The following is a 25,876-nucleotide window of genomic DNA, read 5'->3' as shown; positions in this document are numbered from 1 at the left end:
AATTGGGTAGAAATAATGTAGCATGTGATTGCTATTTTCTGTCCCTTTATATCTAACCCACGTTATAGTCCCATTATTTAAAAGAAAAGAATCCATATTACAACAAGATGTTGTTCATGTATCTTCATATACAAAGCAAAAACCAATTTTAGAAACACTTCCTTCTAAATATGAAATAAACCATTTGATATTAGCTGTCAGAGTAGACTTTATTATGATATGTTACATTAAATATTTCTGTTTTAAGATACCATGAAAGTATTTCATTGTTCCAACTGCATTGTCTAGAAAAGTGTTCGGCTCTATTAATCAGCTGTGGTAAAACCTGTGTCACAACATTTCTATTCATGACATAAATTTCAGCCTAATAAGCCTACAAAGATACAGTATTTCATAAGAAATGCTAAGCATTATTTAAATTATTTTTGAGGTTACTTCTGTGTGCATATTAATTGTTCAGTGGATGGAAAACTATGTAAAATCCAACTCTTGTCTAAATAACTTAAGAACAATCTACCTACACTAATTAACCTTTAAGTTCATTACCTCTAAATCTAATCAATTTATACGACATCTTAGTACTTAACTCTGCCAAGATTAAAGGCTCTGCATTCATGACTATTTTTGACTTCACAGTCAATGTACAAATATACCTTTCTTAATTCCAAATGATTTAATTAATATTAATAACTTCCAAACCGAATATTTTATACATAGTCTATGATTTATTTCATTCTCAATCTGAACTTAATCTGTGGAATGATCCATTGACTAGCTTTTTCTATCTGTTCTGTACTTATGTATATATTTGTAGCGGGTGTTTCTGTTTGTTTGGTTTTGTGATTTTTGTAGAATGTATACATCATAATCACTGATGTACTCTGATAATATATTAAAAATTACCTCCACAAATATATATATTTACAGTATCCAGATTTTAATAGTAGTTAAGCCTTATTTCACTCAGTATTGCAACCTTTAATGGACTTTGGAGCCTAAACCTTATTTTATACATGTTTTAGGCACATAGGAGCCTGAGTACCATTAATTTTCAATGAGACTTGTAGGATATGTTTTCAATGCAAATAAATGTCTGGGACTATCCTGAATCAGCTGTCTCCAGTTAGCAGGACTTGGATTAAGCGTTGTTCAATTGCAGCAAAGACAAGTGGACTTAGGCTGGAGTCCAAACTCTAGGACCATCCGCACTTGTGAGATCCACTCCAGAATATGCAATAGCCTGGTGGACAGGACACCCACCTGTCCTGGATGAGATCTGAGTTGAAGTGGCTGCTCCAAATCAGGAAGAGATGAGTGCCCAAACCACTGCGTCTATTGGATATTTTGGCTAGCTCTCCTGCCCCACAACTTACCAACCTGTGTGCCCCTGGCTGTGTTATGTGCAGAGTAGGCATGTTCTGAGCATGCCTATGGGACTGGGCCACAGAGGCAAGATAGACGGGGAATGCCTAGTTTGAGGACAAAAACAGCATTTAGTCATGTGCAAGAGCATCAACTCACTCATTACCGATGGGTACCATCAAGACATAGGCAGCATTCTGCATGCCTATTGGTTGAAATTGAGGTGCCCACTATGACAGGTAGCAGCAGAACATCATTTTGTGAATGGCCATAGCACCTAAACATTGGCTTGGTGGCCTAACTCCTTTTGTGCATTTTCCCTGAAGCATTTCTGTACCGAACAGAGCAACACCTAAATACCTTTTGAAGTCTGACCTTGTTTCAATAAACTAATAAAATGTCCAGACTTACTGGGTGTAAATTCCGAGGACATGGATATCCAGGATTCCAATGTTTCAATATATTTTAATATTGAATTATACAGTTGAAAGAAATTACTAAAATGTGGCAGAACAATCAATTCATTTGAAAAGAAAGAGCATTTCCCTATAAAAGAAACATAAAAGAGCACCTAATTTGAGGACACAACTTTTCTTAATCTGCTAAGAGATTGTCTACCAAAAATGGCAATGTGGACAGTTTAACATAGGCACCAGCTCAGGCAAGCCATTGTTCAATGTGGGCTGAGACTTTGAGAGTTAGCACATGTTGCCACAGCTACTGCAACACCCACACTGCTGTGTTTTTTTTCAGTATGCAGCTTGAGCTGAGCAGCATTTACCAGTTTTTACCATTCCTGTCTCATCTCCCTAAGAATAAATAAATTCAATAAAACAAAGAATCATAGAGCTGGAAGGGACCTCAGGAGGTCATCAAGTCTAGCCCCCTGCCCAAAGCAGGACCAATCCCAACTAAATCAACCCAGACAGGGCTTTGTCAACCCAAGACTTAAAAACCTCTAGGGATGGAGATTCCACCACCTATTCCCTAATCCATTCCAGTGCTTCACCACCCTCCTAGTGAATAGTTTTTCCTAATATCCAACCTAGACCTCCCCCACTGTAACTTGAGACCATTACTCCTTATTCTGACATCCATCACTACTGTGAACAGTCTTTCTCTATCTTCTTTGGAACCTTCCTTCAGGAAGTTGAAGTCTGCTATCAAATCCCCCCTCACTCTTCTCTTCTGCAGACTAAACAAACCCAAATCCCTCAGTTTCTCCTCATAGGTCATGTGTTCCAGCCCCCTAATCATTTTGGTTGCCCTCCACCGGACCCTCTCCAATGTGTCCATATCCTCTCTATAGTGGGGTGCCCAGAACTGGACACAATACTCCAGATATGGCGTCACCAGAGTTGAATAAATAGGAATAATCACTTCTCTGGATCTACTGGCAATGCTCCTCCTAATGCACCCTAATATGCATTAGCCTTCTTGTCTACAAGGGCACACTGTTGACACATATCCAGCTTCTCATCCACTGTAATCCCCACGTCCTTCTCTGCTGAACTGCTACTTAGCCATTCAGTCCCCAGCCTGTAAGAATGCTTGGGATTCTTCTGTCCCAAGTGCTTGGGATTCTTCCATCCCAAGTATACTTGCCCTTGTTGAATCTCATCAGATTTCTTTTGGCCTGATCCTCTAATCTGTCCAGGTCACTCTGGACCCTATCCCTGCCCTCCAGCGTATCTACCTCTCCCCCTAGCTTAGCGTCATCTGCAAACTTACTGAGGGTGCAATCCATCCCCTCATCCAGATCATTAATAAAGATGTTGAACAAAATTGGCCCTGGAACAGATCCTTGGGGCACTCTGCTAGAAACCGACTGCCAACCTGACATCGAGCTGTTGATCACTACCCTTTGGGCCCAATAGTCTAGGAAGCTTTCTATCCATCTTACAGTGCATTTATCCAATCCATATTCCCTTAACTTTCTGGCAAGAATATTGTGGGAGACCCTATCAAAAGCTTTGCTAAAGTCAAGGTATATCACATCCACTGACTTTCCCATATTCACAAAGCCAGTTACCTCATCAACTTGTAATTTCATATAATGCTTAGGCTTCCTAGTATGTGAGCTTTTTGTGTGCATGCATGGTTTCTTTAGAAGCTCGTTGCATCTCAGAAGGAAACAGACAGAGTAACACTAACTTTGAGAAGACCTTAAAGGCAGGCAAATTCTCAAGAAGAATGAAGCATTCACACATTTCTAGGACTGAGATATTCTGCTACTGTGATGCCCTTTGTGTCTGATTTATGTAACAGTCACATACTTCTAGTTACAGATATACATCTATTTACCCAGCTGCGATTATATCGGGTATTGAGCAAGCAGAGATGTATAGGTCAATATTTCAGTGGTGGTCTATATAATAAGATTCCAGGAATGACAATGTGTCACTCTGAGGCAGGAGTGGGTAATAAATTAGTGGCGGTTCTCCAGAGTTAGCACCTGGCAGGCCGCTGCCATTTTATCTGGCTGTGCCTCTGCAAGTATGGGTGACTGCAGCTCCCATTGACCGCGGATCACCTTTCCCAGCCAATGGAAGCTGTGGGAAGCACTGTGGACCAGGGCACTGCTTCCTGCAGATCCCATTGGCCAGGAATGGCAATCTGTGGCCAACAGGACCTGCAATCCCCCATACTTGTGGAGGCACAGGCAAATATAACAATGGTAGCCTGCCAGTCACTAACCCTGGGGAAATGGATCTGGCCCCTGGGATGTTATTTACCCACCCCTGCTCTGAAGGTTGGTATATCTGTAGAGTCAGAGTGCAGCAATGGAAACAGCTACAAGCACATTTGAGAGCTCTTTATGGTTCAGAACATCACCAAGATGAACCATCACAGAGATCATAGAATCACAGAACTGTAAGGGTGTGTCTAAACTACATGGCTCCGTCGATGGAGCCATGTAGATTAGGCTGATCGGCAGAGGGAAATGAAGCCGTGATTTAAATAATCGTGGCTTCATTTAAATTTAAATGGCTGCCATGCTCTGCCGACTAGCTGATGATCAGCTGTTTGTCGGCAGATCGGGGCAGTCTGGATGTGCCACTGTCGACAAGGAAGCCTTTGTCGGCCGGCACAGGTATGCATCGGAAAGCTTCCTTGTCAACAGCGGCGCGTCCAGACTGTCCCTATCTGCCGACAAACAGCTGATCATCAGCTGGTCGGCAGAGCGCAGCAGCCATTTAAATTTAAATGAAGCCACGATTATTTAAATCGTAGCTTCATTTCCCTCTGCCAATCAGCCTAATCTACATGGCTCCATCGATGGAACTATATAGTTCAGATACACCCTAAGGGATCGTGAGAGGTCATCTAGTCCATTCCCCGGCTCGAATGACAGGGCTAAGTGTTATCTCAGCTATTTCTGACAGGTGTTTATCTAATCTGCTCTTATTCTCCAGTGATAGAGATTTCACAACCTCCCGAGGCAATTTATTGAAGTGGTTAACCACTCTGAGGGTTAAGCAGTTTTTCATAATGTGTAACCTATACATCTCTTGCTGCAATTGCTTCTTGTACTATTCTCAGAAGTTAAGAATATTTTTTCTCCCTGCTCCTTGTAACAATTTGTTATGTACTATGTGAAGTTCTCAGCTCTTTTGACTTTATAAATTACACCTATGTGGTGTACAACTACTATAAGGCATGTAGATATGCAAATGACAAGAATCTAAACCACTGTGATATCAGAAGTAACTCAGTCAGTCTCCACTTTGACTATACTGCTAATTTGCACATGAGAGTTTCACTGGTGTATGAGGGAGACTATACAGATAGTAGATTACAAAACCCAACTGCCATATCCATGCATTCAACTGCAATCTACACAGATCAACACAAATTTTCCTAGCACAACAAAACCTATCTATACAACAACACAACCAGTACACACAATTACCCTAACTATGGCATTGCCCAGAGATCACCCCACTCACTTAGCATCAGTACAAATCACCACAAATCTCACAGCGCAACAAAAACCACCTATGCAACAAGAACTCTAAACATCACACTCTGAAGCCTAGAATGTCTGTTGAGTCAGAATAAATTGCTAAGAAGAGCTACATGCATAGTTGAGAGCTCTGTTTGTTCACGAGCCCACTTTGAGAAAACTGCTAATGGGCCACCATGGTTTGTTTACTTAATGGCTCCGGAGCCACGGAGCTTTGTAGCTCTGCTTGGCTCCAGTTTGCCATTTGCCGCCAAGGGGAGGAAAGCAGCGGCCCTGGCCATGCCGCTTCCTGAGGTCCCTCTTGGCTTCAAACAGTGAACCTGAGCCAATGGGACCCACAAGGCTCCGTGGCTACAGATCCATGATGTAAACAAACCAGAGCTTCCTGTTAACAGCATTCTCAAAGTGGGTCCAGGGCCCATTTTAAGAAACACTGGTTTAGAATATCACCAGCAGGTTTGATATTTCAGATGTTTTCACTTGGGGTTTTAGGAATTTCACCCATGCAATAGCACAGTGATTCAGCTTCTGGTAAAATCATCATCCCTCTTAGCACACATGTCATTATACCCAAGATGATACTAACACAGCAGATGCTGTTAGAAATGCCATAAGTATTTAGCAATGCATCAAAAAACAGCCTGATTTAGAGCAAAATGAAATGTTGGCTCCCTAAGTACAAATTGTTCCCTGTAACATATTGCATCATACTTGTACACAGTTGTTCTGCTTCCCTACTTGAAAATGATAACCATGCTATATTTTGTCCTTCAGAGAAGCATTAAACCATATCTAAATATCTGCTTTCAGACATTTATTTGGTGTATATAGTCTGGTCAAGCTAAGCCGCAGCATTCTTGTTCACATGTTTAAGGTACAAAGACCTCTAGGAAACTGCAGGCCTCAACAATGTGTGTCATGCTTTGTGGCTGCCCACACTGATGTAGTGGACAGTCTCTAAAATGCTACTGAAATACAATGTTTTTCAGATATGATCCCCAACCAATTTTCCCTCTAATTTTTCCTATCATCTGTGAAATAAATTTTGTTTTATGCACGGAGGCATGTGCAGATGTGCACCATGAGTTGAAACAAATGCTGCTGGATGTGGGTGCTCTGCTAATGAGCTGGGCAACACTGGGATCTGTCCTAGGTGGCCAATCAAGCACTCAGCTTATAGAAAACACAGTCATCAACTAGACTATTCTTCTGCAATTGAAAGTGGCTATGCTAATACCAATGCAGTTACTGAGAAGTCCGAAGGAAGAGTCAAGATTCCCGGTCTTTCAAAACATCATCTCAGAATTTACAGTTGAGTACGCTTTCAAACATAAGCTACTTTTCTCAGCAATCAAATTGCAGTTGTACTTTGGAAAACTCTGGGAAAGAACCATCAATGTTGCTATTTCCCTTTCTATTAGTTAGCCCTTTTTATTTTGTGTACCATTAGCAATGCAATGGTTTAAATCATTTTGTTCTTCTATACCACAAACAGTGAAAGGTGACACAAGAGTTCTATGTTCATAAGAGGGGCACTGTCATTGTAAACTTCAAACTCTTCCTTACCATTAAATAATAGTGGTGCCTTACAGCCAGATTGTGAGAGGACTTCATGTGGCTGTACAAGGCTGAGAGCAGTGCAAGAAACTGTCCCCTCTCTTACATAAAGACCTCGCTCAGTAGTAGTTCAGGAGCTCTGCAGAGTGCTTGTTCAAGTTGCTCTTGCTCCAGTTCAGGAACTAGAAGCCAGGGTCATGACCTCATCTCTCTATCACAAAGGTCAGCAAAGTGCAGCTAATAAATGTAGTGTCTCACTCCTGTTGAAGGCAATGGAGATGCAAATGCCACACTGTATCTCAGAGAGTGTTACAAATTATCTTAAATTTTCTCTGTTAATCAGACTTTATGCCCTGCTTTGGATGATAAAAATTAACTCACCTGTTTCCTTTTTCCTTACAAAGAGTTTTCAGTCAACTTTACTGTCTGGTTCCCATGCACTAGCATTAATATCATTCACACGTAGTCATATTAGCATCATATTTTTTCTTCCTTTCATCCACTAGTGATCCGGGATACGTTTCAAAAGCAGCCAAGTTATCGTTTGAAAAAGGCCTTAGGTACATAGTAGCACAAGTCCTCTTGTCAGTGCAACATTGTACACTTTATGGATGTGAACTGAAAGGACACCAATGTGTTGGGCACCAACTGGCCCATATAGACCAACCCTCCGTCTCCTAAATCCCCTTTTCCTAACTCAGGTACTTTTAAAAAAGATGAACCCATTGAATTCCTTTCTTTTAAAGTGATCAGAATTGGTTTATTTTACATTACAGGAAAACAGGAATAAGAGCCGGTTAAAAATGCCAATAAATATAGCAAAATTTCCCTATTTTCCTTTCAAGTTTTCAAATTAAAAATAATTGATCAACTTTAGTAATAATGATAAAATGAACATGTACTTTTGCATAGCCTATGATGTGTAGCTCATAAAAAAAAAACCCATCAGATTTAAAAAAATTGAAGGCATTTGCATAAACCTGCAACCTAAAATCAAGCAACAATAACCACCAAAAAATTAGACACATCTAGAAAAAAATAACCAAGTGGCTAAATAAGTTCCACTGTGATGTATAAGTGTGTTTCTTAGTCATCTCTTCAACATCGTCAACAGTTTATAAGAAGTTTAATGTATAGAGGTTCTCTATGTACTTTCTTACATACCTATTCTTTGGTATAAATTAAAGTTTTCCCCCAGGCCACCAAATCAGGTCTTTCAAATTATCTATCTTTCTCCCTTGATAGAAAGAGTAAGGTAAGCACTTAATGAGTAAGGTGAACTTTGTAGGTATGATCCTTGTATGTATTTCTATATCACTAACCTTCTTCTCTCTGGACAACTACCAATTCTCACAGCAGATAATGATTCTCACCTATCAAACAGGCCACATCATAGTTTTTCTTCTCAATTAACAAAGCAATTAAAAGTTGTAAATATTAAAGTATGTGTTAAGATTATATGCTAGAAACAAAGTGAATATTCAATTATCCATTTAGAATTTGCATTGACGTGTTTAACAGCATTAATCCCTTGTCCTATGAAGAGAAGGCAAGCTTTGGAGTAAGACTATGGTCAAATTGAGCCATTTGTAATGTTCAGACACTAATTTTGTGGCAGTCCAGTAGACAAGGAGTAAGAATAAAAGTATAATAAAACTCCCTACACAGTTACATGCAATCTCTCTCTCTATATCTAAGAAAGTTTTTCCTGTTAGGCAACAGAATGACATCATCATGCACTCTGGCCGTGAAAATGAAAGCGGCCGGCAGGGTTGGGGGTGGGTGTTGGCAAGTGTAGTGAGCACAGGGCACAACCCACTAGTATCCTATAAAATTTTAAGTCATGTTTTTAAGAGTCACACAATTTATAGCTATATAAATACAATAGTGCAGGTGCATCTCATTAAACCTTAGGAAAGCAGAACTAAGAAGAGTACATGACAGAAAAATAATTCACTCATCACAATGGTGTAAGGAAATAAACTGCTGCAGACAGAGAACACACAAAATGCAACCGGATGTCAAGAACACGTGAAAATTAACAGATTTCTCAAGCACGAAAATAGTCACTTGTAATGGGAGTACTTCTAATATTAATAATGCAGATGGTTATAGCTCCAACATGAAAATATTCTCTCTGTATGCAAATATACAAGATATGAGAGCTAAATCACGACCATTTTGACATATGTAAATCAAATGGTATGTTATTAATAGGATTATATATATTTAAATATTTGTCAGTAAGATCTGCAGTAGAATAACCAGTCTAGTAAAGAAGCATAACCCATTTGCAACGTTCTTTCTGTAGTGTACAGATAAGGAAAGGAGGAGATAGTAAGACAGGGCTGACTTGTGATATATGTTCTCTCGCTTTATTGGCATGAAATGGACATACAAAAAACTCATAGGCATTCATCCAAAGCCTACCAAAGTTTTTCTGTGAACATCAGTGGTTCTGAAAGAGCCCCTTAGAGCATGGTAGGCTTACTTCTAGATAGAGTACTTCTGAGGAGAAATGCTTCTACATAGGTCTGGCGAAATCTTTACTTAGGACCAATTCCTGCCACTGCTTTTCATGAGAAAAATAGCGGTTTTCTGTTAAAGAGTTCCTTACAGAAAATATTTGGAAAGGATTAACAGAAATATTCTATTCAAGGTATTTTTTCCTCAAAACTAAATGTAAGGCAAGACATCGATATTATGCCACAGTTGATTATAGAAATTTAGAAAGCCTACTCTGCAGAAATCAAGACATCTCGTATATGCAGGTCTCTGGAATACATAAGTGATTAAATTCACCTTAAGGCTCCCTGGTGCTTCCATCATTTGAAAGGAGAATATGTAGAATGCTACATCTTGGAAACAATACCTAGAGGTTATCATAATAACCTCCATAAACCTGGCACTATGAGCTCAAATGAAAGGAGATAGTGTTGGGGGCTCAGCAGGGAAGCCCTGACATAAAAAATAGCTATTCATTCTCACTCCTTGCCCCAGGATGATGTACCACCGCTGCGTTGTACTACCACCACCTCAGGAGACAAGCTGCCTCTCTCACCAGCCTCTTGACCTAACAATTTTTTTTTTTTTGTAAATGATGCCCATTTGAAAATCACTTTCCTGTACTCTGAAGAGAAGTGTTGTCCATTCTCAAAGAAGAGCGTGTTAGGATATCAAGGATACACATAGCATCTCTTAGGAATGCTGAGTGTATGTCCAAGATCATCAACAGATCATTTTACACAGTCCCTTTTGGATTTGAGCAGTCTTGTTGCCCTACTGGCATTTGATACACCATGATGGTCAAAAAGGACAAAGTCACCCCTACATTCCTACCGAACATAAGGCATTAACAAGATTAAATTAACAGAGGAAACACCAGCCATTGACTGCAGAGATTACCAGACAGCTACATCCAGAATTCTGCAACCAGCTGCCTCACAAGGATATCAAAGCTAACAAATACCTCATGCTGATCAATTCAGAGTCAATAAACATTTTACCATTCATCATTTTATTGCCGACTCATTTGCCTTTGTCAGCATCATAGAACCTGGACTGATTGCCATCAAAGGCCTAGCACTAGCTTACCTTGCCCTTCCCGAATGGTCTGCTCACCACAGATTGAGTCCGAGGGAGGACAAATCAGGAGAATGCCTGATCTGTTCACTCCTAAATTCAAATGCAGGAAAAGCTCGATTGAAACAAAATTGAATGCATCTACTTAAACTGGTGAATCCTGAGACAAAACTAGCCTGAATATCCAGCTAATCTATTAGCCTCTAGACACCAAAGGTTTCCCAGAGGAATTCATAGAGATCCTGTCTGTGTTTCTCTCAGAACAGAAAGCAGCATCTGGGAAATTATACAGGCATAAGAACACTCACACACAGCTGAGCAGGACCTGATTGCAAAAGAGACTGATACTGTCACTGGCAGTGACTTGTTCTGGTGCATTCTTAACTTCCATAGGCCAGTCTTGCCTTCTGATACAGAGCTATACAAAACTTACATTTGAATGGTGCTGCCTTTGGGATGGGGTTTTTCTAACTGTCCAACTGGTTTTCTAAATAGGACAACACATCTTTCAGTCATGTTCAAGGGCTGAGCCATTTCCCATCTCCCCCACTCTCCTCTGTGTCTCACTCCCTCACTACATTTATTCTTGGATTAGCCTTCTTTCCAGCACCCATTCTAACCAGGGTGAGGATACTGATCCCAGAATTGACAGTGGACCCCAGATGCAGAGCAAGAAGTCATTCTGACACCTTTCAAATTCTGAATTATTTCAGTTCATTATTTAAGCACAAAGGCAGCAATATAATAAACACCAATAAATTATATTTTGTTATATATCATGAGTTGTAAACTAATTAAGATTTTTCTCCCGCCTAACTAATGCAGCTTTAACTGCAAGTCTTCTTTCCCATTAAACTAGAAATCCATTTTCAATCTTCAAATACAGAGCTTCTATGAAGCTATTTAGTAAATAGTTATTTCACTCTCTTCCCAAAAAAGGCATTTACAAGAAAACCACATGTGCACGGAAGTAATCTTATTCAATAATAATAAATCTACATTGTAATTGGAAGTGCAACATCCCTCCCACCTTTGAGGGTTTTTAAGCATACAATACTGGCAAGGATGGCTGAGGATGCTCACATTATAATCTTATCAGAGTCTTCATGAGTTATGATTGCCCCTGCAATTAGCCGCAAAGACAGACTATTTCCTTCTCATAAAAACTTCATTCTATACAACATAACAAATTAGTCTGTTACATAGCTTCAGTTATACATGATGCTCATTTATCAAAAGCAACTTACTAAAGAAAGACAATTGACTAGAAAAGAAAAACAAACAAGTGTGCTGTAGCAACCAATAATATGAAAAATATTATCCTATTTTAGTTGCTAACGTGAAACTTTTTTCTGAACGAAGGTGCTCATTAAATTCCATTTAAACATATGATGTGCTTTGTGCATTTCTGATTCTCAACAATCTTAAGAAGACACAGAAGCATCCTTTCTATTTTTTAAAAAATTCTCAAAGTGTTAGCACCATGGCTTGTCATGGGTCAGGTTAACTCAAGTTGCAAAACAATGTATTCCAGGCCTAATAAAAAAAGGAATCTCTCTCCAGGAAAAAAAAATGTTATCGTATTAGCATCTGGTGCTACATAAAACCATTATATTGCAATTAGGCAGACTAGGGACAAGCTGCTAGAAACAAAAATTAAAAGATGATGCCCAGATAGTTTGGTGATAGATTTGATTCCATGTTCTGAACCATGCAACATTCTTTAACAATATAAAAATGCACACATTAAGATGACCATTTTTAAAGGAAAACCGCTCTTTTCATCAGTACTGCTCACTATGTATTAAGTCAAAATTACTGTTTTTAAAGTAGGAAAAAATAGGTGAGTTCCTCTGTTTCCCAAAGCATTCAGAAAATACTTGTGCTTTCTTCAACTATTCTGGTTTACTTGCTACTTATTTATACAATAGCTTCACTACAAATGGTTTTACATGAAGGGTCAAACAGGTCTTGAAGTCAAGCCTAGAAAGCTGGCAGGCAGCAGGCACAGCAATGCTGCTACCTAGCAGCAGCCATAATTAGCTGGCACATTTGGGGACAAATACTACGGGAAATTCTGTCTCAAGGGATCTGACAGGCAGAAGTCTCCTAGCTCCTGACTGGGGTTAACCACACATAAGGGCCCAAGGAGCATTCAAGGAAGCATCCAGGAGAAAAAAATGTTCATATCATGACCATTCCAGCTCCCTACTCTTGAACTCCTCATTTCTACCTTGACTTGATATCTGCCTTGCCTCCTGACCCAGACCCTTAAACCTGAATTGGATTCTGGTTCTTGGTATTGATCATGGCCTGGCACTTGATTATGAATTCTTCTGCTTTAGGTTTGACTTCAGTTCTGACTACCTTAGCTACCAAATATCTACTTTTTTGTCATCTGAGGATACCAAGTTCACCATTTCCTGCATTTGGAGTTCCTGCAACATTTCAAAATTCCTAATGAGAAGACAGGAGAAGAGTGCTTTCAAACTGGAGTTACTCCTTCTGATTTACACTGATGTAACTAAAATCTAAATCAGGACCAACTGTTGCAAGTCAGTGATAGGGTTTCATTAGAATCTTCTGATTATATGTTTGGAAGATTAGTTGAAGCAGAACAAGGAGTTTTCAATTAAACAGTCAGTAATTCAATGATGAATAAAGCCTTCTCTGACATGATGGACACTTCATCAAGAGGAATCCAATTACAAGAGCAAGCCTGAATAATAATAATAATAATAATAATAATAATTCCTCAGTTAAACTAACAGGCTCATCTTCCAGCAAAATCAGTACAAGAGACATGATCCTTGTAGGAGAAAAGAAAGCTAATCTGCTGACATGTGTATGGTCTTCAACTTCCAGTTAGACCCCTAAAACACCTCACATCACAGTAAGAGCTCTTATTTGCATCAATGACTTCTACAATAGTAACAAATCTTAACAAACAGGAGGGAACTGGAAATATAATGTCACCCAGAAACTCAGAGAATTCTGGACACTGAACAACCAGTAAATCAATCAGATGTGGGTCCTTGCCCACGAAAGCTTATGCTACAATACATCTGTTAGTCTATAAGGTGCTACAGGACTCCTTGTTGCTTTTGCAGATCCAGAGTAACACGGCTACCCCTCTGATACTTGACAGTAAAACAAATGTGATTCACCAGCAGAAAATCTAGTCTTCAAAGCAAATTGTTTGAATCAGTGTGGATATGTTCATTTAGGAGCACAGTCACTCAAACTATGGATGTTTTCCTGGTCATGAAATGGGGTGCAATGGGGTGGGGGGAAGAGCAGGGCAAGGTGTGGCAGTGATGGGAAGGGGAAGGGTTTGGGGTAAGGCTACGGGCACATCGCTGGATCTCCTGGGCTGAGCTGGATTGTGAATATGCTCCGGCACATAGATGGTCCATGGGCTGTGAATTTAAGACCCTGTAGCTAGAACAGTGTCATCTATCTACACTAAACAGCACAGTCAGTATGTCTGGTCAATCCTACGTCAGCTCAAATGTCATGGCCTATTTTCAAAACTTGAGAAGTGCAGCTATGATCAGCAGTCCTTATAATTCTTAGGTTATATTTTGTTCCTTGAAGGATTTTGAATGGACCCAAGATGAACAATGTTTTGTCTGGGGCACTCCCCAAGAATATCAAGAGGTATTCTTCTTCCGAGAGTTTGTCAGTTTTTATAGGCAAATCATTCCTGGCTTTTCAGACTAATTATCCCCACTGGCAGGGTTCCTCTGCAAAACAAACCTCCTTCACTTGGTTTCCAGAAACTCAAAAGGGATTCAACCAACTCAATTTGTCCTCCATGCAGACCCAAATTGAGCCTTTGTAAAAACTGATGCATCTAATGTAGCAATTAGCAAACTATTTCACCAAAGCTGTGGATCCCCAACAACACTTACTCCCATATACCTACTACTCCCAGGATCTCAAAATGGCAGAATAAGGAGCTTCCAGAAATCAAAGCTGTATTCAAGGAATGGTGAGTCCAATGCACAAAAGTACTCATCACCTGATAGAGGTGTCTACAGACCACAAAATATCACCATAGGTCAAAAGTGCTGAACCAACAAAGAGCTCCAGTGGGTTCTATTCTTCATATGTTTTAATTTTATCAACACCTATCACCCAAAAGTCCAGACCAAGGTAGTCACTGCCCTGACCTAGAAAGGAGGATACTTCCCCAATCACGACAACTGCTGTGAGGTGCATTCATGCTGACTCAATCCCTATAACTTCATGGAGGCTGCTATTCCTCATGACCTCCTGCTACTAATCTGTTCAGCTAGGAAGGAGGAGCCATTTCCCAGGAAACCTGAGGAAAAAGTAAGGGACGTGAGGTGGCTTATTCTATACATTCTGTGAGGACAACCCCAACAGACGATGTTGAGGATCTGTTTGTGGGCCACTTCAGTGACCAAAAGACTTATCACTCATTGCCAGCTCCTTCTAGTAATCTACAGTAATGGTATCCATTGCCTCTACATGCACAAAGGTCCACTCTTATGAGCTACATCATTGCACCTTAGTGCCTTCAGAAACCTCATCTAAACACTTGGCAGCCATTACCCTAGATTTTACAGTCAAGTTTTCTCATGGTGACTAACTAAATAAAATGGCTTCTTCATCCCTGTTACATATCTGTCCTCTGCAGAGCAAACAGGTTAGCCCCAGGGAAACATATCAGCTGTCAATGGGGAGTCCCCCAAATGGATTGTCTGACAGAGGACCAGAATGTGTGTCACAGTTTTGGCATAAAACTTTATGGTTGTTTCTAGGTCATGCTTATAAGTCTCATAGATTCATAGATTTTAAGGCCATAAGGGACCATCTTGATCCCAGCCATGCCACCTCCCACAGCTTCCTTTGGCTGGAAACAGCAAACCACAGCCAATGGAAGCTGCAAGGTTCCATGGCTGTGGATAATTTAGGCAAACAAAGTGGCATGGTCCCATCAGCAGCTTACCTGTGTGGTCCCACAGTCCACTGTGAGAACCACCGAACTAGACTGACCTCCTGCATATTTCAGGACACAGAACATCACCCACCCAATCCTATAATAGATACCTGCAATCTAGCTTAGTTACTGAAGTCATCAGATCAAATCAAAGTCCTTAACTTACCATCCATAGTCTGATTATCATTCAGAATAAACCAGATTTTGGAGCAATTCCTGTGAAGCTTTATGAATTATCATTAGAATGATTGGTCAGCCCTCTTGCTCCAAGCAGAATTTGCCAACATTACTGACTTTATTCTCAACTGTGCAGAGTTCTTTCTACACAAATATCACCTTTATCAACATTCAGATCCATGAGGGCCAGTAAGTGCTTACAACACTTCTTCAATGCATAAAGAAGGACTACAGGTGAGAAACTGTCCATCATCATTGGGCAGGCCTGGTATTTGCTATGAAACAGAAGGTGTGTCTTTCAACACAACACCTTGCACAGACATGTCCTGTTGCAAACCAGCTCTGAGTACTCAGATTCGAGTACACCCAGTGTTTCAGGTGCCTCTATTGAAGTCACACAGCAGCAGCCCCTGTGTGCACTGAACACAACTGCCTCTCCTGCAGTGCAAGGCCATGTTCATGACAAATATTCAGTTCACAATATACTGGCCTCTAAAATGTAACATGGTTCCCTCAAGTGTCTCTGATTTGGAAAGCTATAATCTCAAAGAGCAATCCTGGGAGTTGATATCCTAGGTCCATGCACCCAACCTTGTGGCAGCCGTCAGTGCACCTCACTCAGAAAAAACCCAGCCAAGCATGATATGAGTGAGGGATGATATAAGGATAGATGGAATCAAACCCAGGCCTGCAGGACTATTACACCTTAAGCATTGCACACCGAGAAAAGTCCTGTTTTAGCAGTCCCCGAGTGGCTTCTTCAACTGCATAAGCCTACAGAGCATATCTGGCTCAGGCTTTGACTCTTGGCTTAAGTTCCTGGCTCCTGCTACTAGTCTTATCTACTTTTGCCAGTAGTCTGACACTTAGCATCTTCGAGAGTTGTGTGCCTTTTTCTAAATCATGAAAAAAGATCCCCCCAAGAATAGTTTGCATCATTTTAAATTGCACCAGAGCCTCTCAGTAAACATGGCCCACTCAGTGCAAAAACATGAGTAAGCAAATTAGCATTATAATGCACTGTCAAAGTCAACAGTTTCTACTAGATGAATGGGAAAACAAATTCTAAAGTGGATCTTCATTGAGAATGCAGTGCCTTTACACCTCTGGCCTAGAGAACATTAGCAAGAGCTCTTCAGTTGTTGGGAGGATTGGGGGAGGTAGTTTTAATGCTGAGGTTAGCCTTGGAAAACAAAGGATCTCCTCAGCCAAGTTAAGACTGCCACACTTCAATCCTAGAGGGATTCTATAGCTATTATTGTAATAGAAACAGGGATATTCTTTTGAGGTTATGAACAACTAGACAATTTTCTTCTCTAAATGCTTTTATTTCAATCACATCGCACTTTATCCAGGAGGATTTAGACAAAGGTTAGCAAAAAATAAAAATAAAAAATCATGTTTCAGCTGTCTGCTGGGCATGAGAGCTTGACACATATCTTCCCCAGGGAGAACCATTCTACAATGTATTTACCCCATTTCCTTTCCTGTATAATGCCTATTTACTTGAGTAAGGTCTAGAATTAAGTTACTGGATGTCAATATACTAGAGTTATATCTCATTTATGTGTTTTACAGTAATAGCCAAAGGAAGCCTCTTTTACTAAATACTGTACATACACATAGAAAGAATGGTCCATGTGCTGAGGAGCTTATATTCTAAACATTTTGTTATATGGAATTTATGACCTCTTCACACCTACCCTCCCCTAACCAAAAATGATCTATATGGAACCACATCTGTTATGCCTTTCCCTCATGTCTGTGAACCATTGATAACTACTATCTGAGAATGGTTATCCAACTGGTTATGCACCCACCTTATAGTAACCACATCTGCATTGTATTTCCTTGGTTTATTGATAAAAAAAAGTTATGCAGGAATGTATCAAATGCTTTACTAAAATCTAGGTATACCAGTCTACTGCTTCTCCCTTATCCACAAGGCTTGTTATCCTATCAAAGAAAGCTATCAGTTAGTTTGACATGATTTATTCTTTACAAGTCAATGCTATTACATATCACCTCATTATCTTCCAGATGTTTACCGATGGATTCCTTAATTATTTGATCTGTTATCTTTCCTGGCACAGTAGTTAAGCTGACTGATCTGTAGTTTCCTGGGTTGTCCTTATTTACCTTTTTATAGATGGGCACTATATTTTCTAGTCATCTCGAATATCTCCCATCTTTTTCAAAGATGATAGCTCAGATACCTCCTCAATCAGCTCCTTGAGTATTCTAAAATGCATTTCATCAGGCCCTGGATAATAATTTCTTTCAGAACAGTCACAGAAATTATGAAACTATGATTTATGAGTTTCTTTTCCTTTCCTGTCCCTCCACAATGTTGAGGTGGAGATGAAAAACTATTGCCAGAGTCCTTACAATTAATTCTGACTTCCATTTTCTCAAGAAACCTATTGATTCTTGCTTTCCTGAACCTTCCTTCTGGCAAGCAGAGACCGTGATACCCCATGATTTTGTCAGAATGATTATATTTGACCAGCAGAAAATATAATTTTATGTCGGAAAGTTTATTTCTTTCTCCTGACTCAATTCTAAGGGTTCTAAGGCTTCAAAATTTTCCATTGCCAATTGCACTCTCTTTTTCATTAGAGTCATATAAAAGCGAACAGCAATCTTGTCCTCTTGTTAGAAAGACCACATTCTATGGTTTGTGTTTGTTTTGTGGGCAAAGAGAGAATCTACCTTTGAAATAAAATATTGTACATATAACCTCAATTTTCCCTATTACTTCTATAATTACAAAACAATATATACGTAGTATAGTGTCTGCTGATGGGACCTTCTTGTTATAATCCTTTCAGTAGCTGGTTCAAGGGTGACAACTCATGTACTATTTTTCCACTCAGAATTCAGTGCCTGCTTTTCTTACAACTTAGAACTTGCCTCTAACAATAGATGATTTGTAGTGGGTAGAAGAGAAATATTATCCTTATTTCAGATTGTATTTGGGTGGGTTATAGGCACTTTGGATGCCCCACCGTAATTGACGGAGCATACACTTTATGTAAAAACAACTCCTTTCATTAAGTTTAAGAAAGATTGCAATAGGAGACCTGTTTTGGAATACTTCAAGTTAATTCCTTTTCTAATGTGTTTCAACAGAGGGAAATCCCTATGGTTACCAATGCTAAAATATGACGACTCTGACTGGTATTTCTTAGCTGCCTCTTAAAGAAAGCACAAATGGTAAATTCAGACCACAAGACATGGTCCCAAACTGTTTCAAAGTTCTGCATAATGTGGCATACAACAAATATGATGCACTATATTATTCTCTTTAATTATGTCACAAATATACTACATTATAATAAAGATCTTTAAAAGTACTAATAAAATTGTGTAGAAAATATTTGTTGCTGAACTCTATAAAAATTTAATAAGAGCTTCAATATTGCCCTTAATCTTAAGACTTCTCATTCTGGTCATATGACTTAAATAATAAAAGCAAACTTTATGCAGTCTAGAAGAAAGTGGCATTAGGTTAGATGACTGTTTAATTTGAAAAACAGAGTCATACTAAAATATGATTTTTTAAAAAAATATTTATAGTGTACCTTTTAAACATGATTTGAATTTAGCAATCACTAAGTGCTAGTGTTATCCTGAAATGTAATCCCAGATTCTACTTTAAGAATGTCTAAATTTTGTGCATTCATTGTTTAAAAAAAAAAAAAAAAAAAAAAAAAGAGCCAAGGATCCTATTCAGAGCTTATTCAAGTCAATAAAAAAGCACTTAAGTTCATACATTTTCAACTTATTTCGTAGAGGTTCAAAAATTGCCATCTGTATATACCCCAAGTGGTGCCAGAAGCTGAATGAACAACTATGCCATTTTACTCAACAATAGAACAAGGGTGGTTAAAAAAAATTGAAGTGAAATTAATTTGTCTTGGATTGCACAAGACATTTTATTCATTTAACTTTAAACATCCTCATGTATTTTCGTTTGCTTTCATGGTGATACTAGGTAATCACAATAATGGCACCTATTTCAATTCAGGCTATATAAAGAGTAGTATCTCGGACCATGGTAATGTTCTGTATTGCTCTCATAACAGTAGTAGCTGTATAATAAGAATACTTCTTTTTAACTGCTAAAAATAAGAAGCATGCAGAGATGATGTTCAGAAGCATCACAGAGCTTGTATTTTGATTGCTTGTGAAGCTGAGTGTGTTCTTCCAAGATATTTACAAACTTCCTGATTCACTTTGTTATTTTTTACTTATTTAATATACTTCCTCACAGACTTAGATCTATAAGTAATGCCAGGTAGCCATTTGATTTCATAGTGTAAAATAATAAGGCTACATATTTACAAAAGTAAGTCATTAGTTTCATAATTAATAAGTCTATTCCCTTAATCAGCTAATTAAACCATATTTAGTGCTACAGTCCATCATGGAAGTTAATGTGGCAGGGAACTTCGTGCTCTCGCCTGCTTAGAAAAGAGTTTGTGATAGTACCCAAATTTCTTTCTAGCATACTATGGGCAACAACATGATCAACTTTATTGTCATAACGACATATTTTATCAACTGTAGCAAGTTTGTTATAACTCATTTGTTCTAAACTTTTCTTCTGAGATTGCAAAATCACTGGGAGAGGAAGTCAGCAGTGTCAACAAGCTTGGTGGCATAGTTCAAGCTGTGAAGGTTCAATGAATAGGTCCGTAAACATTACAAATCAACACAGCTTTTGATGAAATGTCAAGCAAGACAGAGCTTAGCTATATTCAGCTCAGCTTGAACTCATAAACCATTAACTAGCCTCTGAAGTTTCTAGATAAATCTGTCTTATGAATAAAACACAAATATAGAAATTAAAAAGTATTTAAAAGAGATTAATAAAAGGTTTGTAATAATAAGAAATGGCATTTAGTCAGCCACTAGGGACAAGGCTTACAAAGTAAACTGTAATGTATTATTAGACATCTGTAAGCCATAGCAACTGTCACTTTATACCTCCAAGTTTGAGAAGAAGGCTTAAAATGAGGGGGGAGGAATCCACATTGGAAAGTTTCTTACTAGTATTGCTTTAGGTTTGAAGCACTATGAAATGATTTCCATAAAGATTTTCATTTTTTTCCCTACATGCATTTTTAACATTGTTTTATGCTTTAGAAATACGCTGTTCTACACATCCTTTCCTTCTTAGCAGGGGACATATGGGAAGATTAATTCAATGGAGCACATATAAGCAGAAGCAGGTATGCATTTTAAAAGGTAAATATTGTATTACAAAGTATATATTCAAATATTCCTTCATTTATTTAATAAAATATTTGAAGTTATCTTCCACAATCTGTCTTTTGCAGATTAAATCTAAGTGATTATCTTAGGCTGAATGCAAGGTTGTTTTGACCCAGTGGCCTAGTTTTGGAGCTAATTCTGTATATTAAGTAGGGTAGCTCATTTGACCATGTCCGAATTTGTCGAAAGTGAACCTTAAAATCTTTCTGTTTTATAAAGGCCTTGTCTTTAAAAGAAAGACCAAAATGTATTTACAGGCACGAAATAAAATCTCGGTTTAGTATCACTGCTTTGTACATATTTGCACTTCTCATTTCCTAGTGAGCTTCTTAACTCTTATTCTAATGAGACTCACAAAGAGTGTGTGTGAAAGGGACTATTCCAAATGTTCAGTTTCTGTATTAACACAAAGCTGATGTTATTGAAACAAAATGTGTGAAGCACCTACAAAAGTTATGCAAAACATAACTGTCAATCAAAACTGCATTTAAAGGTTGGTTAATGTTCTGCATTGACTGATCATTTTCAGCAGCACAATTCTGCCTTCAACTTAGAAATCCCTTTATTCCAAAACCTACAAAATGCTACCCACGAAGACAAATAGTGATGTAGTATTTCAAAAATATCCTAAGAGTTCGCAAACTGACCTAAATGCTATCTTTAGGGACTGGATTGTTAATGTTTATTCTTCTGAATATTTGTGGTATTTATTCACAGCTTTTACTCACCCGATGAGTCACCAGACATTTCAAATACTGCAAGGTCTTGCTACCTTCATAAGAAAGCTTTTTGTTGATTTCCCAGTTGATACTTCTCTCTGACACATTCTACTGAGTACAAAAAACCTGGAGGGAGACTCATAGCCAAGTGCAGGTCATGAAACCACATAATCAATGTCCAGCTGTACAGACACAGGAAAGAGAAACAATCCTTTCAGAAGTCCACAGGCGTGTTATATTCAATTTTGCTGTCCCAAAGAAGAGTAAGGTACACTCCACAGATATGTCGTCAGTGTGTGTTGAAAATCCTCCCCTCTCACAGCAATGGTTCCTTCCTACACTGTCTCAATCTACTTGATTACGTTCTCTGTTCTAATCAGTAATCTTAGTTTCCCCAGCAATAGCTGGACCTCCTGTTTCATAGATGATTTTTGTACAGCAGGCAAAAGCAGTAAAGCAATATTACTTAGCAGAAACTAGGGCAATGGAATAACATTTTGAACTATTTTTTCTGCTCCTCATTTAAATACTAATACTATGGGATAAATGAGACCCGGAAAGAAAAAGAGCTTATTATTACTATGTTTACAATCTTGTTGAATCCCTTAAGAAATGCTGTCTAGTGACTCAATATCAACTTCCTTTAAATTATGTCAAAGCTTTGTTTGATCCATAAATCCATACTAGCAGGTATTGTTACACTTATGCCTAGTAGTATTTTATTCCTGCTTTTGACAACTAGTAGAAGTCAACAAAATAGTAAAGCCATGCTCTTTGCTTGTCCTGCCCCCAGGTTTTATAACAAATGACTAGCGATATTTCAGTGAACCTAACCTGAATAGTTGATTAATGCAAGGTTAATCCTAGAAGATTTTCATATGCAGGAATAGACCCAAAAATGTAGAAAACAAAAATATTTTACTCCTTTATACAATCTTCAATCAATTTTTAAAGCACTTCATTATACAATTCACTCAAGATTCTCCAACTATATTACTCATACACTTTGTTCTGAAAAACAGTGCAGAAAGCATTTCTTTATAAATCAGAAAGATTTGTTCTGTTATTTAAACATTTGTAAGGTGCCAGAAGTGGATATGTCCTAGTTGTTTATTGAGATTGATGTTTTTTAGTCAGAGTACAGAAACTTTAAATCAATTTAAGCCCCTTTCTAAGCCTATGAAATGGGGCAGATTCTGGTGGCTCTGACTGTGGTTTTTGTGCCAGTTTGATAGCACAAAAGAGCCATGAACTCTCTGAGCAGTCTGTCATAGGGAAACATGCCTCTTCTCCAGTATAGAGGGCATCTCATAGGCCAGTCAGGGAAGGAGAGGACATGATCAGTAATTACCTTTAATTTTTTCCATCCACGTGTGGAGCACTAGCTGGAAGTCTCCTGAATCAGTCTTGATACAGGCTCCTGCAGTCAAATCAGGACATACACTGCTAACAGTCCAGCACCACAGCAGACCTGCCCTGGCCCTGCTCCTGCTCCTTGAAGTGGCTGGTATGTCCATGTGGCCCCTGAAAGACATACTGGCCTGTTGGACATGCCAGCTGCTTTTTGGAGTGGCGCAGGGTTAGGATGGGAATGAGCCTGCATTAGCCTCATTCTGCTACTCAGGAGCTACCTAAGGTAAGCAGTGCCCAGCAGGAGTCTGCATTCTGAACCCTGCCCCAGCACTGAGCCCCTCCTCCACCTAGACTCCCTCCCAGAACCTGTATCCTGAACCCTTCCCAGCACTTTCACTAGTTTGCTCTGTTTTTATTTTAATTTTATGCCAAGTTTGGTATGATTTAATTATCTTGTTAATTTTCCAAATTGCTCTTTCCTCAAAATTAAAGACTAAAAATTAAGATATTTTATAACTGTATATCAGGAAGCCCAACAGTGAATATGCTCTGGGTGCTGATTCCCTTCATGTGTATTTGCAAGCATACAGTGATGGACACCAACTGTGCCAATCTGCTCTGCTCTTGTGAGCTTGTAGAAACAGAGTTATGAACTTTCTTCTCTTCAATGCTCAAAGGGTAAGGTAATTTTCCATAATCCCATCTGCTTTTCAGATTGCAGCAGTGAAGTAGAGCTAAAAGGTAGCACTCTTTCAGTATATATTTAATAAATTATGACAGCTAGATATGCCCAAGCAACACCTTGACCTTTTTGTTTGTACATAGTTACCTCCTTTTTCTCCAATTCACCTATTGTCTTTTCAGATTGCACATACCCAACACTGAAACTTTGCCTGTCTCATTGTTTGTTCAGTACCAAATATATCCTGGATGCACCCGAAACAAATTATTACGACTAATAATTATTAATATTAACAGATTTTGAGCATTTTAGATCTAGTTATAATTTATTTCTATCATGGTAACTCACAGTAGCCTCAATCAACAACTGTCCCAGTCAGTTAGGCACTGTACATACAAATCCCTACTCTGAAAAGTTGAATACTCAGTTTAGGCAAGTTGTGACAAATGAATGTGAAAAGCAAAAGGTGGATGAGGTAATAAAATTAAGCTTACTTTGTTAGACAAACTGATGGCTCCAAATAAATAATTGTTGCTTTCAATTTTTTTATCTTACAATTAAAAAAATCTATTTAATATTTATGCAGAGGTAATATTTATGAGGAAGTGTTTATGGGGCATCCAATTTTATAAGGAATCCTACTGAGCCTAAATAGGGTGAAATAGGAGGGTATCATGAAGGGGAAAGGAGTCCAGGAGAGCTGGCAGTATTGTAAAGAAGCCTTATTGAAGGCACAAAAAGAAACCATCCCGATGCGTAGCAAGAGAGGCAAACATGGTAGGAAACCAGATTGACTTACTGGGGAAATCCTTGGTGAACTTAAGCACAAAAAGGAAGCTTACAAAAAGTGGAAACTTGGATAAATGACCAGGGAGGGGTTTAAATGTATAGCTCGAGAATGCCAGGGAGTTATCAGGAAGGCGAAAGTGCAATTGGAATTGCGACTGGCAAAGGATGTGAAGGATAACAAGAAAGGTTTCTGCAGACATGTTTACAAGAAGAAGGTGATCAGAGAGGGTATGGGGACCCTACTGGATGAAGGAGGAAACCTAGTGACAGATGATGTGGGGAAAGCTGAAGTACTCAATGCTTTCTTTGCCTCTGTATTCACGGACAAGGTCAGCTCCCGGACTAAAGTGCTAAGTGACACAAGATGGGACGAAGATGGACAGCCCTTGGTGGGTAAAGAACAGGTTCGGAACTATTCAGAAAAACTAAACGTACACAAATCCATGAGTCCAGACTTAATGCATCCGAGGGTACTGAGGGAGTTGGCAAATGTCCTTGAGGAGCCTTTGGCCATTATCTTTGAAAAATCGTGGAGATCAGGAGAGATCCCGGATGATTGGAAAAAGGCAAATGTAGTGCCCATTTTCAAAAAAGTCTTACCTCGGTTCCTGGAAAAATCATGGAGGGGATCCTTAAGGAATCTATTTTGAGGCACTTGGAAGAGAGGAAAGTGGTTAGGAATAGTCAGCATGGATTCACAAAGGGCAAGTCATGCCTGACCAGCTTCTATGATGAGGTAACTGGCTCTGTGGCCATGGGAAAGTCAGTGGATATGATATACCTTGACTTTAGCAAGGCTTTTGGTGCGCTCTCCCACAATATTCTTGCCAGCAAGTTAAGGGAACGTGGATTGAATAAATGGACGGTAAGATGGATAGAAAGCTGGCTAGAAGGCCGGGCCCAGTGTGTAGTGGTCAATGGCTCGATGTCAGGATGGCGGTCGGTATCTAGCAGAGTGCCCCAAGGTTCGGTTCTAGGACCGGTTTTGTTCAATATCTTTATTATTGACCAGGATGAGGGGATGGATTGCACCCTCAGCAAGTTTGCGGATGACACTAAACTAGGGGGAGAGGTAGATATGCTTCAGGGCAGAGATAGGGTCCAGAGTGACTTAGACAAATTGGAGGATTGGGCCACAAGAAATCTGATGAGGTTCAACAAGGACAAGTGCAGAGTCCTGCACTTGGGACAGAAGCATCCCAAGCATTGTTACAGGCTGGGGACCAACCAGCTAAGTAGTAGTTCTGCAGAAAAGGACCCAGGAATTACAGTGGATGAGAAGCTAGATATAAGTCAACAGTGTGTCCTTGTAGCCAATAAGGCTAATGGCATATTAGGGTGCATTAGAAGGAGCATTGCCAGCAGATCCAAAGATGTGATTATTCCCCTTTATTCGGCTCTGGTGAGGCCACATCTGGAGTATTGTGTTCAGTTCTGGA

The 25,876-nt window shown here is 39.2% G+C and overlaps 1 protein-coding gene across 4 annotated transcripts in view; it reads right to left on the bottom strand.

The window, feature by feature from the left end:
* The window catches only part of DMD (dystrophin), a 2,135,104-nt gene that overhangs the window by 1,788,076 nt on the left and 321,152 nt on the right, over positions 1-25,876 (bottom strand). Inside the window, exon 1 of one of the 4 annotated variants that reach the window (XM_075916651.2) lies at positions 21,623-22,096. The exons of the other annotated variants lie outside the window; for them this stretch is intronic. Coding sequence (XP_075772766.2) covers positions 21,623-21,641 — 19 coding nt within the window. The 5' untranslated portion in view covers positions 21,642-22,096. Of the gene's footprint in view, positions 1-21,622; positions 22,097-25,876 lie in introns of those variants that run through there. 4 annotated transcript variants of the gene reach the window in all.

This window comes from Pelodiscus sinensis, chromosome 1 (genome assembly GCF_052426305.1).
Source record: "Pelodiscus sinensis isolate ZL-2025 chromosome 1, ASM5242630v1, whole genome shotgun sequence".
Lineage (NCBI taxonomy): Eukaryota > Metazoa > Chordata > Testudines > Trionychidae > Pelodiscus > Pelodiscus sinensis.
The sequence above is the reverse complement of the archived record's forward strand: the minus strand, read 5'-3'. Positions and strand labels throughout refer to the sequence as shown.